This window comes from Arachis hypogaea, chromosome 1 (genome assembly GCF_003086295.3).
Source record: "Arachis hypogaea cultivar Tifrunner chromosome 1, arahy.Tifrunner.gnm2.J5K5, whole genome shotgun sequence".
Taxonomy (NCBI): Eukaryota; Viridiplantae; Streptophyta; class Magnoliopsida; order Fabales; family Fabaceae; genus Arachis; species Arachis hypogaea.
In genome coordinates this window covers 100755954-100772218 of record NC_092036.1, presented here as the reverse complement: position 1 = coordinate 100772218, position 16265 = coordinate 100755954, and the positions used below count along the sequence as shown (strand labels likewise).

Here is a 16265-nt window from a genome sequence, read left to right as displayed (position 1 = left end):
ATTGAGTACTATATAATTATTTCACCATGAGTACGTGTTCGGTTCATTATGCAGAAAGCTGTTCGAATTTAAATTTATATAATAGATAATGTTCCATTCATTTAGTAGTATACAATTGTTTCACCATAATAACATGTTCGGTTCATTTCTATTCTGCACAATTTAAAATTCTTCCTCCTCATCTTCTACCGGGAGAGAAGGAGTGAAAAACAAAAAATACAGCAGCAATAACAACAAAATAATGACGATAAGGAGAAAAGACGCGAAAAAAATGAAGAGAATGAAGAGGAAGAACACGACGTGCTTAAAACCGAGTGTGAGAAGAAGAAAAAGCGCGAGAAGAAGAAGAAGAAGCACGTGGGAGAAAAGAAGAAGAGAAAGTGTGAAAAAAGACAAAAAAGAAAAAAATACGTGATCTAAAATTAGTTAGATAAAGTTAGATGCCAAAATTGTTTAGATACGAAAAATATTTTTTTTAATAATTATTTTGTTTAATTCGTATCTATTATGAGAAACTTTCATTTTTTTATTTTCTTATCATACTTACATAATAATCATTAAAAAAATCATAAAAGATATTTGTTCAATGATATAAATTATATAAATTTTTGCGAACTATTTTGGTAGTTTAAAGATAACAAAATGATGTGTGTGAAGATATTAATAGTTTTTTTATTCATATAGTTTTTGTGATAAAGTTATTCAAATACTAGTATTAATAACTTTGAAGAGCACTTTGATACCAAAAGTATTTTGGAACAAATAAATAAAATTCATTAAATAAAGTCTTATAATAAACTCAGTCCGATTTGGTTAAATTTTGATTTTTTAAAAGTAATTTATTATTTTGATTTTGTAAAAGTAATTTATTATTAATGTATGAATACTAACAGAGATTATTAATGTATAAATGCTATTAGTATCTTTACTATTTTTGTTTATTGGATATTGTGTAACACTAATAAAATATGACAGTTTTATAATAAAATATAAAAAGATAGCTAATATAATTTTTTTTTTTGCTAATACAAGCCCAAGTCAACTAATATATTAAGATTTAACTCTCTGGACAGGATAAACATAAATAAAATAGAAATTACTCCTAAGGTTGAGAATAGTTTACTATAACAATTGCACATAATTCTATTATGTTTGACAGTATTTCGGTTTGTATTATCTTGTTGAGATAAATAAGAGGGGAGAGCTAGAAATAGTTAATACCTTAAAAGGCTTTTGGCTTGTGAAACTGATGGCCTGACATGATCCCTGTTGTGCCTTGGTGGGTTAGTCTTGGCAACATCCACTACTATCATCCATCCATTAATAATCTTGCCATTCATCTCTTTCAATGCTGCGCTTGCAGCCTCCTCTGTGGTGTACTCAACAAATGCATAACCCTTGGACCTTTTGGAAATTTTATCCATAATAATTTTGACTTCAACAAGATCACCAAAGTCTTCAAATGCTGCGCGTAAGGTTTTCTCAGATGTATAAAACGATAGTCCTGTCACAAAAAGCTTTTTCGTTCGCAGGGGAGCTGCCTGACTCAAACTGTTTTCTAAGTTATTACCTTCATAATCCTTATTTTCTGACTCAAAATTATTATCTGGTTGAACTGATAAGATACCAGGCACACCAGCTAACTCCTGTGCACAGTCGTCATCAAGTTCACAGCAAAAACCAAATATTTTTTTCCAAGAAACATGATATATGCACATCTGAGCATCCTTCTCGTTTCCCATGACCTTGGTCAATATTTGAACAAAATAATCGACAATCTGAGCCTTTGTAACAATCCCAACAGCAGGTTTATCAATTCTAACAAGCCAATGCTTTGAATTCGATAGCAGACCTTCGTGACCACTTGATAGACTATAGTCCTTTTCCGAAGAACTGAAATCCGGATCCGGCCTAACCAACAAGACCCCCGGTAAACTTGTGAGTTGGGAGGTTATTTGTGGATCAATGTCACAACAGAAACCAAAGTGTGTATCGCAGGAAACATCATATATACACATTTGAGCATCTCTCTCACTGGCAAGGACTTTGTGGAGAGTGCTAGCGTAATAATCGATGAGTTGTGACTTGGAAGTGACACCGTGAGTTGGAGGCTCCATGAGTACCATCCAGTGGCGGTTCTTCTGTGTGGTGGAAGGGTATAGTGTTGCTGTTGCTGCTATACTTCTTGAAGATGAAGAAGAAGATGAATAAGGATTGGAATGTTTGCTCCTATTATTGGGTAGTGAAAGGTCCTGAATTTGGGTTGTTGCTACTTTTGGTTTCAGAAAGGCAAATGTATGAAATTTGGTGAATGTAACACAAAAAGACATAACTTCCATCTTATTTTCCCTTTTGGATAAGAAAAAGGGCTAACCCGAAACTTGAGGTGTTTGCGCTGCAGTTTGGTTTGGTTTTTCGGTTTTTTAAACTGTTTCGACTCTGGAAGGCAACGACGCTGCGAACTGCACAGAAGGTGACGGCGCTGCGAACGGTGGAAGGAAACGGTGGCTACGGAGGCGGCGGCTACGGAACGGAGGAAGGCGAGAAGGCGACCGCACTGCCACTGTTGCTGTGTCGCGAGGGCTGAACGGGATGCCACTGTTGTTGTGTCGCTCCGCCGGCGAAGAGTGGAGGGGTTTGGGGCTATGACTAAGGAGAGTGGAGAGTGGAGAGCTCTATCACACTGTTGGTGGCGCTCGACTGCGTTTGTGACTCTGGTATGTTATCAGTTCAACCAGTTAATAATTTTTTAGGCCGGGACTTCACTTGGATCACCAATCTTGACGAGACTAATAATCTTATTATGGTGACATAATTTAGATTCATCAATCTTGGTTAGGTTAGCAACTCACTATGATAAAAAATAGCTATAAACCTACTTTAATAATCTTATTATGGTGACATGAGATGTTTATTATCCTTAGTACTCGGATGGTTATTCTGAATATTATGGGTGATGTTTATTTTGTAACTCATATAACCCATTGTACACATTGTATAAGAGAAAAATAAGCATACAATTTATTTCATATTCAAATAAATTTCAACTCTATATTCAAATAAACTTCAACTCTATTTCATAAATAAAAGGTACATGAGTTATTTATACTAGTGGAAGAAGAAAAATCTTTCATAACTTGGACGATGTGGGACCAATACATAACACAAAGTTCACTGTCCTAAATAATATAGGACTTATATTCCCTTATTACAATTAACTAATATAATTAACTTACTAAGAGCCCGTTTGGGAAGTAGCAGAAGCTACTTTTTTTTAACTTTTGGATTATAAAAAGTCACAATCTATGTGTTTGGCACTATTTTAAAAAAAGCTTTTAACTTCTCGAAAAGTTAATTTGCAGCTTTTTGAAGAAGTATAAATATATGACTTTTTGCTTCTCGAGAAGTCATTCTACCACTTACTTAAAAAAAATTAATTTTAAAACAAAAAATCTACTTTCCTTCTTAACTCTATGAAAAATACTGACCCTTCATCACCATTTTCACACAAGGTATGCTATAAGTACTGGCCTTCCACCATCATTCTCACGCAATGTTCCAAGTCTCACCATTTTTACATAATGAAACATCTGATGGAAGTATTGATCCTCCACTACATTTTCAGACAATATTATATCTGAACAACTTACTGCATATATTCCTTCTAAGTATTTTTTTTTATCATTTTATCACTTTTTTATTATTAAATTTGTATTCAAGTGTGGTATGAAATTTCAGTTTTAATTTTATTTTTTTCATATGTAATTTTATAGCTTATTATTATTTTCATAGTTAATTATAACAAGTTCTTGACCTCAATAAAAGAGAAGAGAGTTCTAATAGGAGTAAAAATAAAAAATAAAAAACAGCAATAAAATATACATTGACACATATTTTTGTAAATCATGTTGCTTGTATGCGAAGTTTGTATTCGTAGGTTTTGATGAATGACAAACCAACAAATGACATGAAAGACAAACCAACAAACAACTTGAATGAACAAGCATGTTGAAAGATCAACCAACATTCAATGTTGAGGAATGAAGAGTTGAAAGCAACACAACAACAACAAGAAACTCAAGTCCACAACATTTGAAGACAAGTATAGTGTCTTAGGACTTAGGTAACTTCTTGTTAAGAACCAATTGCTAAATCTCTCAACACACACTCACAAAATGTTTTGATTATCATATCATATGCACATCTTGCAATTCGATGCTAGCCAAATGGTTTAAAACTTGTTTTCAAAGGTACAAAAGCATAGGAATTGACTCCAACAAGTTTGAGATCAATCCTAAGTATTTTGAAGTGATTTTAAGCCATTCTTTAAGGTTTGCATCGATGCACACTCATCTTGCATCGATGCAAAGCATGCAACGACTTGTTGCATCGATGCAAAGATGTTTGCATCGATGCAACCTAGCTGAAAATTCAAATTTCAGCTTCAAAGACACATTTGCATCGATGCAAAGTGTTATGCATCGATGCAAATGATTCAAAAACATAAAAAAAAACGGCTAGTTTTGACAAAAAGGCTCCATTCCACTAACTCCTCAACGTTTCTAAGGTTTGGGGAGTCTATAAATAGATGGATTGAAGCCTTATTTCATATACTTGAGTATTTGCAAACTATCTTGTTCATATTCTTTCATTCTACACATTTTTTAAGGTGTTATAATACACAATTTGAGAGAGGAATATCAATTGGTTCAATAGTGCTAAACTTGTAATCATACACTCTTCTAGAGAGTACTCATTTCATCTCAACAATTCTTTGAGAATTGTTTTCTTGTACACTTTGTAAATTGGAGTGTGATCTCCAAGGTTGAGTCAAGAGTTATAAACACTATAGTCGGTGAGGATACCAAAGAGGTATACTAAGTACTCAAGGCAAATCTTAGAGAAGGTATCTCTAAGTGGAGTGGGTTAGTATACGAGTGGTGATCATATACCGTGAGGTGTTAGAAACTAAGGACTCGGATTGTAAAAGGTTTTGCGCGAGCACTTTGAAGCTTGGCAATAGTGGAACTTCTCAATTGCGATTGAGAAAGAAAGTGGACGTAGGACAAGGATTGTGCCGAACCACTCTAAATAGCGTTTGCATCTCTCCAAACTCATCTCTTCAATATTATTGTCTTTTACCTTTGAGCAAATAAATTGTGATCGAAAAGTAGCTTCGTAAGTACTTAAGGAGTAGCTTAAGTCCGATTGGTGAAAAGCTTGATCAATTTATTTGAGTTGGTGTCTATTGGAAAGTAAAAGCTCCTTATAAATGCTTAGCAATTGAGTTAAGCTCTTGGAAAAATACTAGTACAATAACACTTTTGTATATTTTCTTTAACTTTCGCAAAAAGATTCATTGTTGTTGCAATACTCAATTTACCCCCCTCTTGAGTAATTGTGCATAGGTTCTACAATTTTATATTTATTTTTTATTTTCACCTACTATATCATACACAATATTAGTGATTAGGTTATGTAAAATCAACATTCAATATTGGAAAATATTTGTTATCATGGTTATTTTAATATTCATTCTCTTTTATAAAAAAATTTTATCTTTTGCGTTATTTATCCAAACGCTATAACTTTAAAATAAGTACTTTTATAACTAAAAAACCAAACACAAAATAACTTATTTATAAGCTGCTTTTAATAAAAGTTCTTATGTTTTAAACTCCTTTTCTAAAGGAACTTATTTAAGTTATTTACCCAAACAAGTATCAATTTTGAATGAGAATATTATTATACTTGCCACCTCTTTATATTATATTGTGCATCTGTCATTTATTAATGTCACATAATATCCAATAAATAAGAAGTATTAAGAGTGTTAATAATATTTATACATTAATAGTCTCCCTTAATATTCTCCTACATTAATATTTATTAAAAGTAACATTTTAAATATAATTTTTTAAAAGTCGTAAAAAGTAAAAACTATATTTGGTAAATTAAAACAAACAAAGAAAGAGACTTTTAATAAGTACAAACTAAAAAAATATTATATTTGGTAAACTTGTTTTCAATATTTAAAATAAGAATAAAGTAATAAATATGTCTTTGAAGATTTAGACAAATTAGTTATTGAAAAAAGGTATTAATAAAGTCTTATAAGATAATAGATATGAACGAGTTATATTCAAATTGATTTTCTATCATAATGTATCTCTCAGTTATTGTAAAGAATTTTATTAGTATTTTTTTAGAAATTAATCTATTTAAAGCGTAAATTTTTAAGGATTTATTTGTTATTTTATTTTTAAAATAATTTTAATAAATATAAATATATAAAAAATATAAATATAAATATTCATTAATATATCAATTTATATGAAAATTTCTCTAATTTTAAAAGTATAAAGTAATCTTAAAAAATAATTTATATCAATTTTTTAAAACATCACTAACTTTTCAAAAACTAAAAATAAAACGCATACACATTATATTTTAAATTTATAAAACACAAATAATTTTTTTTGTTAAATTGATAACTCAAAAAAACATATTTGAGTAAAGAGTAATCACGAAATTAGTTAAATTGGTCTAATAAAAGTAAAGTAGTATTGTGTTTTCACTTTTCACACACAATAGGATTTGAATAATAAAAGAGTATTTTGCTTCTAAAAAACATGTCCATACCTCGTGCTCATGATATGATGTAACACAATCATCATTAATTATGAAGGTAATAAAATAAATTTTAAATATTACTTTTAAAATATGGATATGCGTTTTTTGCTCTCCATATAATTTAGTTATACTAAGGTATTATATCATAGCTTATAAATCAATAATTTTTTTTAAAATACTTCAATCAATTGAAATATGTAGCTAAAAAACTAAAAAAAAAAACCATAGATTCTGCTGTTTTAATGACACATTTCTTTTTGTGATAATCAGATTTACCTACCCAAAAAAGTAAACACAAAACTATATTTGATTTAGACAGCTTTAATGCAACAGACTTTTGATTTCTAGGACCTTTTGCCTTATGATATTAGCCGAAGCCAAATGGCGACTGTGTCTTTACAAGTAAAAAAAATTGAAACATTCCGTGGAGGAAAGAAATGAAAAAAAAAAGAGAGAAATAAAAATATAGGTATTTTGTTTTTCTAATATGTCCATAAACATGAAGATGTCAGTCCAATGAACATAACCCGAAAATGGAAGGAAAAAAATTATTTGCAGAGAAAAGAAAAACTTGAAGAGAAAAAAAAAAAAAGGAAATATCATGTACTGAATAAAACTAGAAAAAAAGTGGAGCCTTCTGAGAGAAAATATAATAAATAAATATAATAAAAATAAAAAGTGGGTCAAGTATGGGGATAGAAACACTAAATTCTTTCATCTTCAGACTTTGGTGCGTAGAAACCATAATAGAGTACATGGATTATATGTTAGAGATGGGTCTTGGTCTACTGATCCAAATATTCTCCAGGAAGAAGCCCTCTCTTTTTACAAGAATCTCTTTGGTACAACGGAAGAGGTTGAGGTTGATTGTTTAGGGGATGTTCCGATGCCCACTCTAAGCACTGAGGCTTGTGCTAGGTTAATTGACCCTGTCTCTTTTGCGGAAGTCAAGTCAGCAGTATTCAGTATGAGCCCTTTTAAGGCTCCTGGTCCAGATGGCTTTCAAGCTTATTTTTTTAAAGAATATTGGGAGATAGTAGGCACTGAGATTTGGAATATTGTCCGGAGCGCTTTTTTGGGAGAGTTCTTAAACCCTAGCATCATGGAAACTCTGATTGTGCTTATTCCTAAAATTGATAATCCTACCTTTATGAAGGATTTCAGGCCTATTAGCTTGTGTAATGTTGTTTATAAAATTATCACCAAAGTATTGACTAACCGACTTCGGCCTTTTCTTCCAGATATTGTTAGTCCTTTACAAGGAGGTTTTATTCCGGGTCGTGGTGCTCCTGATAATATTATTGTGGCCCAAGAAATTTTGAATTTCATGAAGCACACAAAATCCAAGAAAGGTACTCTTGCTTTTAAAATTGATCTTGAAAAAGCTTATGATAGGATGGATTGGAGGTTTTTGGAGAGTACTCTCATTGCTTTTGGTTTTCCTATCATCACTGTTAATTTGATTATGACTTGTGTCCGTGCATCCTCTCTTTCTATTATGTGGAATGGGAATAGATTGGATAGTTTTGCTCCTAGAAGGGGGCTTAGACAAGGCGATCCAATATCTCCTTACTTATTTGTGCTTTGTATGGAAAGACTTGCCTGCTATATATCTCATAAGGTGGTCGAGGGTGTGTGGAAACCAGTTTCTGTCACTAGGGGTGGCCCAAAATTTTCTCATTTGATGTTTGCAGATGATCTCTTACTCTTTTGCCAGGCTACAAAAAGTCAGGTCCAAATGGTCATGCATTCTCTTAATATTTTTTGCAAGGCATCTTGCATGAAAGTGAATCTTGAAAAGTCTAAAGCTTTTTGTTCTAAAAATGTGACTGCTCGTAGAAGAGATATTTTTACTAGTGTTTCTTCAATACGTTTTGCTTTGGACTTAGGAAGATATCTTGGAGTTAACCTTAATCATTCCCGTACCAGTAGGGCTTCTTTTCATTCGGTGATTGAAAAGGTGAGGGGAAGATTAGCTAATTGGAAAGGAAGGCTTCTAAATAAAGCAGGGAGACTTTGCCTGATCAATTCTGTTGCAGCATCCATTCCTGTCTATCATATGCAGGTATCCTTTTTTCCAAATTGGGTTTGCGATAAATTATCTTCTATGATGAGACAGTTCCTTTGGAAGGGTCAAGTTGATGGTAGAGGTCTTTCTCTTGTTAATTGGAGGACCGTGATCACTCCAAAAAAATTTGGTGGCCTGGGTGTTAGAAACCCTGCGTGTGTTAATATATCTTTACTTGGTAAATTGGTGTGGCAATTTTTTCATTGTCAGGACAAGCCTTGGGTTGCTCTATTGAGGGCGAAGTATCTGAGGAATGAGGGAGTTTTAGATGGCCCTGTCCCTTGCAATGCTTCTCATGTTTGGAAGAGTATCTCAAAGGCTTTTGGTGCTCTTAAGGATGCCTTCTCTTGGTGCGTTGGGTCACTTGATCAATCTTTTTGGTTTGACAATTGGAGTATTGAGGGTCCAATTGCTCAAGATGTCCCTTTTGTACATATATCTGACTCTGATTTAACTATTAGAGACGTTTGGAAAGATGGTCAATGGAATCTCCATGATATTTTCTCTATCATTCCAGAAGATGTCAAACAGCGTTTGAATGCTTATAATCCGGATTTGAATGCTGGAGAGAGTTCGGGTTGGTCGTGGGGTGTGACATCTTCTAGAATCTACTCAGCTAGGAGTGGGTACAGTTGGCTAGCCAAAAGAAACTTTGACTGGAATGAGCATGATAATTGGTTGTGGGTATGGCGTCTGCATATTCCTGAGAAGTATAAGTTCTTGATTTGGCTCAGTCTCCATAATGCTATTCCTACAGCAGAGTTTCGTTTGGGTCGTGGTTTAGCTTTATCTAGCACCTGTCATCGGTGTCAGAATGGTTCTGAATCCACTCTTCATTGTCTTCGGGAGTGCCCTAGTGCCAAGGAGGTCTGGACCCTTTTAGGTTTGTATTCAGATAACTCGAATTTACATGATTGGCTCTACAGATGTGCAAGGAGTGGAGATGCTTTTCTTTTCTTTTCGACTATCTGGTGGATTTGGAGAAGCAGAAATCATGACTTATTTAATATAGATGATTCATGGAGTGCTAGTAAAGTGGTGAGTTTGATTCGTAGTTCAGTAAGGGAGTTTCACACTATTTTTGCTATGCATCAATCTCTGTCTCCTCCTTCACTTTGTTTGCATTGGGTTCCACCTCCAGTTCATTCTGTTAAATTGAATTGTGATGCTAGTTGGTTTGCTCCTTCTGGCTATGCTGGTTTTGGTTGTATTATTCGCAATCCTGATGGATGTTGGTTGAAAGGTTGCACTGGAAAAGTCGAAGTGTGCAGTGTTCTTTTTGCTGAATTATATGCAATTTGGAGAGGTTTACTTCTTGCTTGGGAGAGTGGATTTCGTGAGGTTATTTGTGAAACAGACTGTTTAGAAGCTCTTTTCTTGGTAAACCAAAGAATGCTTAGTAAGGATATTCCGGAATGGGATTTGGCAAAGCATATTCAGGAGATTATGAATTGGAATTGGAGCGTCTCTATTCTTTTAATTCAGAGGACTGCAAATAGTGTTGCAGATTGTATGGCTAAAGCAGCTGCTTCTGTCGCGGACATTCACTCGAATTGGAGCCAACCATGGAGTGAGTTTCAACATCTAATAGATTTAGATATGACCCTAGCCAATTAATTTGGTTTTGTCTCTTTTTTCTTTCTTTTCTATTTAGTCACCAAAAAAACTTGGTAATGTGAGAATGAACCAATATCAAAGAAGCAACTTTATAATAAAAAGACAGAATAAGTTTACGAAAGTGAAGCAAATTCTCTAATGGCCGTTAGGAATGGTGACGCGCCCTGCAGATTGGACTATGGCTTCCGTGCTTTACACTCGTGAGTTGGCGCGTGGAAGTGTTACTATATCATTAACTCTTGCTTTGCTCCAAATAGCTGGATTGAGATATATTAATGATAAGACCAAAGAACAGTTAACTTCATACACAACACAATACAACCAGAGTTGAAGAAGAAGCAGATAAACCAGGAAATGCAAGCAATAAAAAGAGATATTTTTTAAAAAATATGTATAATAAAAAAATAGTTAAAGAAGGTCTGGCTTTATTGACCGGAGAGGGGAGAGAGAGAGAGAGAGTCAGAGATATTGACATAGGACATCCAATTGAAAAAAATGATGAGAAATAAAGTTTGTCTAATCAATTTCAACCCATAACATATCTCTTTCTGGTTTCTGTTAGCATTCTGAGAGAGAGAGTGTGTGAGTTAGTGAATAATAAAGCTGGAGACTTTTTCTTTATGGGGTGTGGGTGTGTGGAAGTGTGAGATGGAAATGAATGTTGTTATTGGTGGGAGGCACATCTAAAAAACAAAGATTGAGTTGAATTTATGTGAAGAGAAGAAGAAGAAGAAGGAAGAAAAGAAAAAATGGGAACGCCACCAACGGAAGAGCTTATGAAGAAGATCGAGCAGCTAGAGGAAGGTCACGAGCATCTCAAGCAAGAGATGTCAAGGCTCAAGCTTTCTGATGCCACCAGAAGCCACCACCACCATCGCCAGAGGTCTCACTCCGTCTCTCCCCAGCGTTCTAGATTGGGTGCACCGCCGAAGAGGGGACCCGCCGATGGAGCCTCAGCTGCCGCATGGAAGAGAGGCTCTTGTTCCTTTAAGCAATCTTCACCTCTGCAGAGAGAGAGTCGCAGTGATCCCAAAAAAGAAGGTGAAGGAGGTGGTGGTGCAAAGTGTGGTCCTTCCGCCGTGAATTTTACTGATAGACAGTATCTTAATATTTTGCAGTCAATGGGACAGTCCGTTCATATATTGGATCTTACCTCTCGGATAATCTACTGGTCAGTCTTTCTATTTTTGTTTAAAAGTTTTCATTTTGTTGCAATGGGGTGTGGTTAAGTATTATTATGGGTTGTTGAATTGTGTATATATGATTTGAATTTTGGAGATGACAAGTCCTTAGCTAAAAATGGATGTGCATGTTAGTTTTGATATGTTCTGTCCTGTCTTGTCTTGTTGATTGCATGAATTGTGGGGAGTGAGGGACCTACATTTAGAGTTTTTTCCGCCCCTTCACTCCCTTGGATTTGATTTGCAATGATTTTGCAGGAACCGGAGTGCCGAAAATCTGTATGGTTATGCTGCGGAGGAAGCTCTTGGGCAGGATGGGATTGAGCTGATTGTTGACCCCAGGGATTTTGCCTTGGCTGAAGATATTGTGAACCGTGTCGTAATGGGAGAGAGCTGGACTGGGCAATTCCCGGTCAAGAACAAGATGGGAGAGCAGTTCTTGGCGGTGGCGACGAATACTCCTTTCTATGATGATGATGGAAGTTTAGTTGGGATTATCTGTGTCTCGAGTGATTCGCGGCTCTTCGTTGAAACGAGAGTTCCGTGCTTGGGTGCAAACAATGCTGAATCAGGTTCAGGCTCTAGGCCTCTTAGAAGTAGCATTTCAAATAAACTTGGCCTTGATACTCAGCAGCCTCTCCAAACTTCTATAGCATCCAAGTTCTCAAATTTGGTTAGTGCTGTAACTTTCATGTTTCTGTAATTTATACTAGTATAGCATAGCATGTCTTGATGTTAGAACCATTAAACAGGCATCAAAGGTAAGTAACAAAGTTAAGTCAAGAATCCGGACTGGAGAAAATAACGGTGATCGTGAAAGCGGGAGCGGAGGAAGTCATCAATCTGAGCATAGTTTCTCAGAAGTTGGTGTTGCAGACCACAGAGAGGATGCTAATTCCAGTGGAGCTAGCACACCCAGAGGTGATGTGATGCAGTCCCCTTTTGGTATATTTTCTCATGGTGAGGAAAGATCCCAAGGAAAAACTTTGAAAGAATATGCCGATGATAGTGAAGGAAAATCTATTCACAAGATTATAACGTCTAGGGCTGAAGCATGGATTCAAAAGAAAACAATGGCATGGCCATGGAAAGCAAATGATCAAGAAGGGTCGGAGGCAAAGGATGTCCGTGTTGCTGTGCCTTTCTTGTCAAATGATCATCAAGAAACTCAGAAGCAAGAACGTCAAGGAGGTGAAAGGAATCGCCCTAGTAACAATGAGGCTTCAGGATCCTGGTCGTCGTCAATCAATATTAACAGCACAAGTAGTGCCAGCAGCTGTGGAAGTGCCGGAAGTTGTGCTGTCAATAATAAAGTGGATGTGGACACCGATTGCTTGGATTATGAAATTTTGTGGGAAGACCTGACTATTGGAGAACAAATTGGACAAGGTAGTCATGCTCTTAACTAAAGCATTTATTTGTTAATAATCAGTTAGAGAATAAGTTTTTGACATTCTTAAGAAAAAAACCGTTTGACAGTATGCATGCTTTAACAAAAGAACTAGTATTTACCAGAAAGAATCTTGACATGTTAGCTGTAATTGGACTTCTTATGTTTGAGTTGGTTGATTCTTTATGGATTTCTGGTCATTTTTATATAGCACCTACTTGCATTTTGCATTCTTATGCTTTACCTGTTTACCACTTTATTGTTTAATTGCAGGTTCCTGTGGAACTGTATATCATGCTCTGTGGTATGGATCAGTATGTATTTTTCTCTTCTTGTAGTTTATGGTTTTGATACATGCATAATGCATTATTCTGGGACCTAACAATGTAGAAGAACTTAAGATATCAACAACAATTTTCTTTTCATATATATATATATATATTCAGAATTTGCAACTAGAAGGTTCTTTAATGTGTGAACTGAGCATTATTAAGGGATCACAGCATTTCTAGAAGGATTGTAAACCTGTCAATGTTTGAATAAGCTTTTTAAACATTCAGAAACTACACAGACAACTTATATTGTTATTTTTTCAGGATGTTGCGGTCAAGGTATTCTCAAAGCAAGAATATTCAGATGATGTGATACTTTCCTTCAGACAAGAGGTATGCTTTCATGTAGTCTCTTTTGTTGATTTGGTTGGAACACAGATTATAAATGTGTTTTTATTCATCTTTTTTTCTTTTTCTTTCTTCATAAGGTTTCTGTTATTAAAAGGCTTCGGCACCCAAATATTCTTCTCTTTATGGGGGCAGTGACTTCACCTCAACGTCTCTGCATTGTGACAGAGTTTCTCCCACGGTTTGTTCTGAACCTCTCTTTTGACCCTTTTAACAGCATTTTGATGATGTTTTTGTTTTGCAAGTCAAAAGAGTATTCAGTTGGGCTGATTAGTATTCCGTGCATTCGTATTTCGTTTTTTGAATCCAGTGGAAGCTTGTGTCGCTTGTTACACAGAAACACGCCGAAACTTGACTGGAGACGACGAGTTCATATGGCCTTGGATATTGTGAGTATTCGGTAATAGTATTTGCCATCAGAACCCTGACTTTCATTGATGCCTTAGAAAATTTCTGTGTTTGAAGTACTGTTGTATGCTTACAGAATACTTTCTGTCTGCAGGCACGAGGTGTGAATTATCTTCATCACTGCAATCCACCTATCATCCATAGAGATTTGAAGTCATCAAATCTTCTAGTTGATAAGAATTGGACTGTAAAGGTGTGCCACTTTTCAACATTTTCTGTAATGTTGGGTTGTACTGTTTCAAACTTTCACTTGATTGCTTGATGATTCTAGCATTGCTCTTTTTTATTGTTATTATTATTATTATTTGGTTTACATGTTTCTATCATTGTCTTCAACGAAGCTAGATAATATCTTCACATGTCTTTACAGGTTTGTGACTTTGGTCTTTCACGTCTTAAGCATGAAACATTTCTCACTACTAAGACAGGGAGGGGCACGGTAGGTTCATCTGTCTCTCTTTATGTTTTGGCTGCTAAAAAAATTGTCAACACATCTTTCTGATTGTAGCATTTTTCTGTTTTGTAGCCACAATGGATGGCACCAGAAGTTCTTCGTAACGAACCCTCAGATGAGAAGTATGTCCTCCAACCTATGTCCTCTTTGATTTCTGTCAAATGTTGTTAAAGAAATTTGAGTCCTTGAAAAATCATTTTGCTTGTCCTTGGGAACTTCAGGTCCGATGTATACAGCTTTGGAGTAATATTATGGGAACTTGCAACCGAAAAGATCCCTTGGGATAATCTCAACTCAATGCAGGTATTGCTTTCATGCTTATGTAAACCTTGAAAGTATCTCGAAAAAAATAGATACTCAAACTAGAATGATAGACATCACATGAATAGTGTATCACTTTGGGTGCATATAGATTAATTGTTCGTCTAGGAACATTGCAGGTGATTGGAGCCGTGGGGTTCATGGATCAGCGACTTGAAATTCCAAAAGATGTTGATCCACGATGGGCTTCTATAATTGAGAGCTGCTGGCATCGGTGTGCATGCTCATCTCTTTGTTAAAAAACTATTTTTATTTCTCATCCAAAAGAAATAGTATTATAACTTACAACTTCATCTGTTTCTACCAGTGATCCAGCTTCCCGTCCAACATTCCGGGAACTACTCGAGAAGCTTAGAGAGCTGCAAAGACGGTATGCCATTCAGTTCCAAGCTGCTCGATCGGCCGGAGGGGAAAGCCCCCAAAAGGAGTCCTAGACAGTAGACACAACCTTGGAGCTATTTTCTTCTGCGTGTGTTCGAGGCATAAGGATATTTTTGGCACATGCTTTACCAAATGAGTAAATGAATCGATCCAAAGAAATGCTCTTGGAATCATTTAGAATTGGTGCTCTGAATTCTTTGTTCATCAACATTTACCTTACAATGAAGGGAGATGGCTGGAATGATTGGAAAAATAATAGATGGGGAGATTGCTAAACTTTTGATGGTGATTGGGCTAGTCATTTTATTTTTCTTTAGTGACACCATGTTTCTTCAATTCATTGGTGGTGATGCTTGTAACTGAGTCTTTTTCAATTGAATTTGATTATTCCCACAGCCTCAAAAAAATATATATGTAGTCTTTCTATGCAAAAAGTTCGCACCACTACTTAAAAGTTGTACAGCAGATAGTGAAACCAAAAGGGAAAGAAAAATAGTTTTCATTTGACTAATAGATCAGAAGAAGAAAGTTTGTCATCTTTATAAAAGTGTTGTTATAGCTATAGTTGGATCTGTATCATTATCCACTTAAGCAACAAATTGCTACATAGTCTTAGCTAAATCCCATTGTCATTTGAAAATTATTCAGAACTTGATTGACCTGTTTTTATTTCAACTAATTGAATAATTATAGTCATAGATACTTTTAGTCAATTGCATGCATTTACATTCTACGGCTGCTTTTCTTAATACTAGAACTAGAATGAGACTCCTGCAATATCCATGTAATAAATTAATGATAATATATAATAAATATTAAAATTGGATATGTTTTGTAAAATTAAATTAAATATTATAAAATTTAATTAAATATCCATGTAATAAATTAATGATAATATATAATAAATATTAAAATTAGATATGTTTTGTAAAATTAAATTAAATATTATAAAATTTAATTAAATATGTGTAAACTAAAATTAAATTTAAAAGGTGTTTTGTTTAAAATAATTTGTAGTACAAAGGATTTAGATGTTAGAGTTATACAAAGTTATTTTTTTATTTAGTGGTTTGATTTTTTTATTTGTTTTGGTTGGACTAGTCTTTTTATGTGGTGCTCGTCTTTATTTATT

The 16265-nt window shown here is 34.7% G+C and overlaps 2 protein-coding genes across 3 annotated transcripts; one reads left to right on the top strand and one right to left on the bottom strand.

Annotated features, from left to right (window-relative positions):
• Window positions 1-975: 975 nt before the first annotated feature.
• On the bottom strand, window positions 976-3016 carry LOC112703234 (organelle RRM domain-containing protein 1, chloroplastic). The gene has a single exon (XM_025754592.3). It carries the CDS (start codon window positions 2337-2339, stop codon window positions 1215-1217), a length of 1125 nt encoding a protein of 374 aa, XP_025610377.1. The 5' UTR covers window positions 2340-3016; the 3' UTR covers window positions 976-1214.
• A 7557-nt stretch (window positions 3017-10573) lies between these two features.
• Window positions 10574-15567, top strand: LOC112703219 (uncharacterized). Of its 2 annotated transcripts, none has more exons than XM_025754574.3 (13): window positions 10574-11489; window positions 11758-12172; window positions 12252-12888; window positions 13163-13203; window positions 13486-13554; window positions 13650-13750; window positions 13880-13958; window positions 14072-14170; window positions 14348-14416; window positions 14504-14553; window positions 14653-14734; window positions 14872-14966; window positions 15060-15567. In XM_025754574.3, the coding sequence occupies exons 1-13, from the start codon at window positions 11068-11070 to the stop codon at window positions 15184-15186; spliced, it is 2286 nt and encodes a 761-aa protein (XP_025610359.1). In that variant the 5' UTR covers window positions 10574-11067; the 3' UTR covers window positions 15187-15567. The 2 variants fall into 2 exon arrangements, 1 of the variants encoding a protein (XP_025610359.1); XR_011864709.1 differs by having other exon boundaries at window positions 10599-11489; window positions 14861-14966.
• Window positions 15568-16265: the final 698 nt, after the last annotated feature.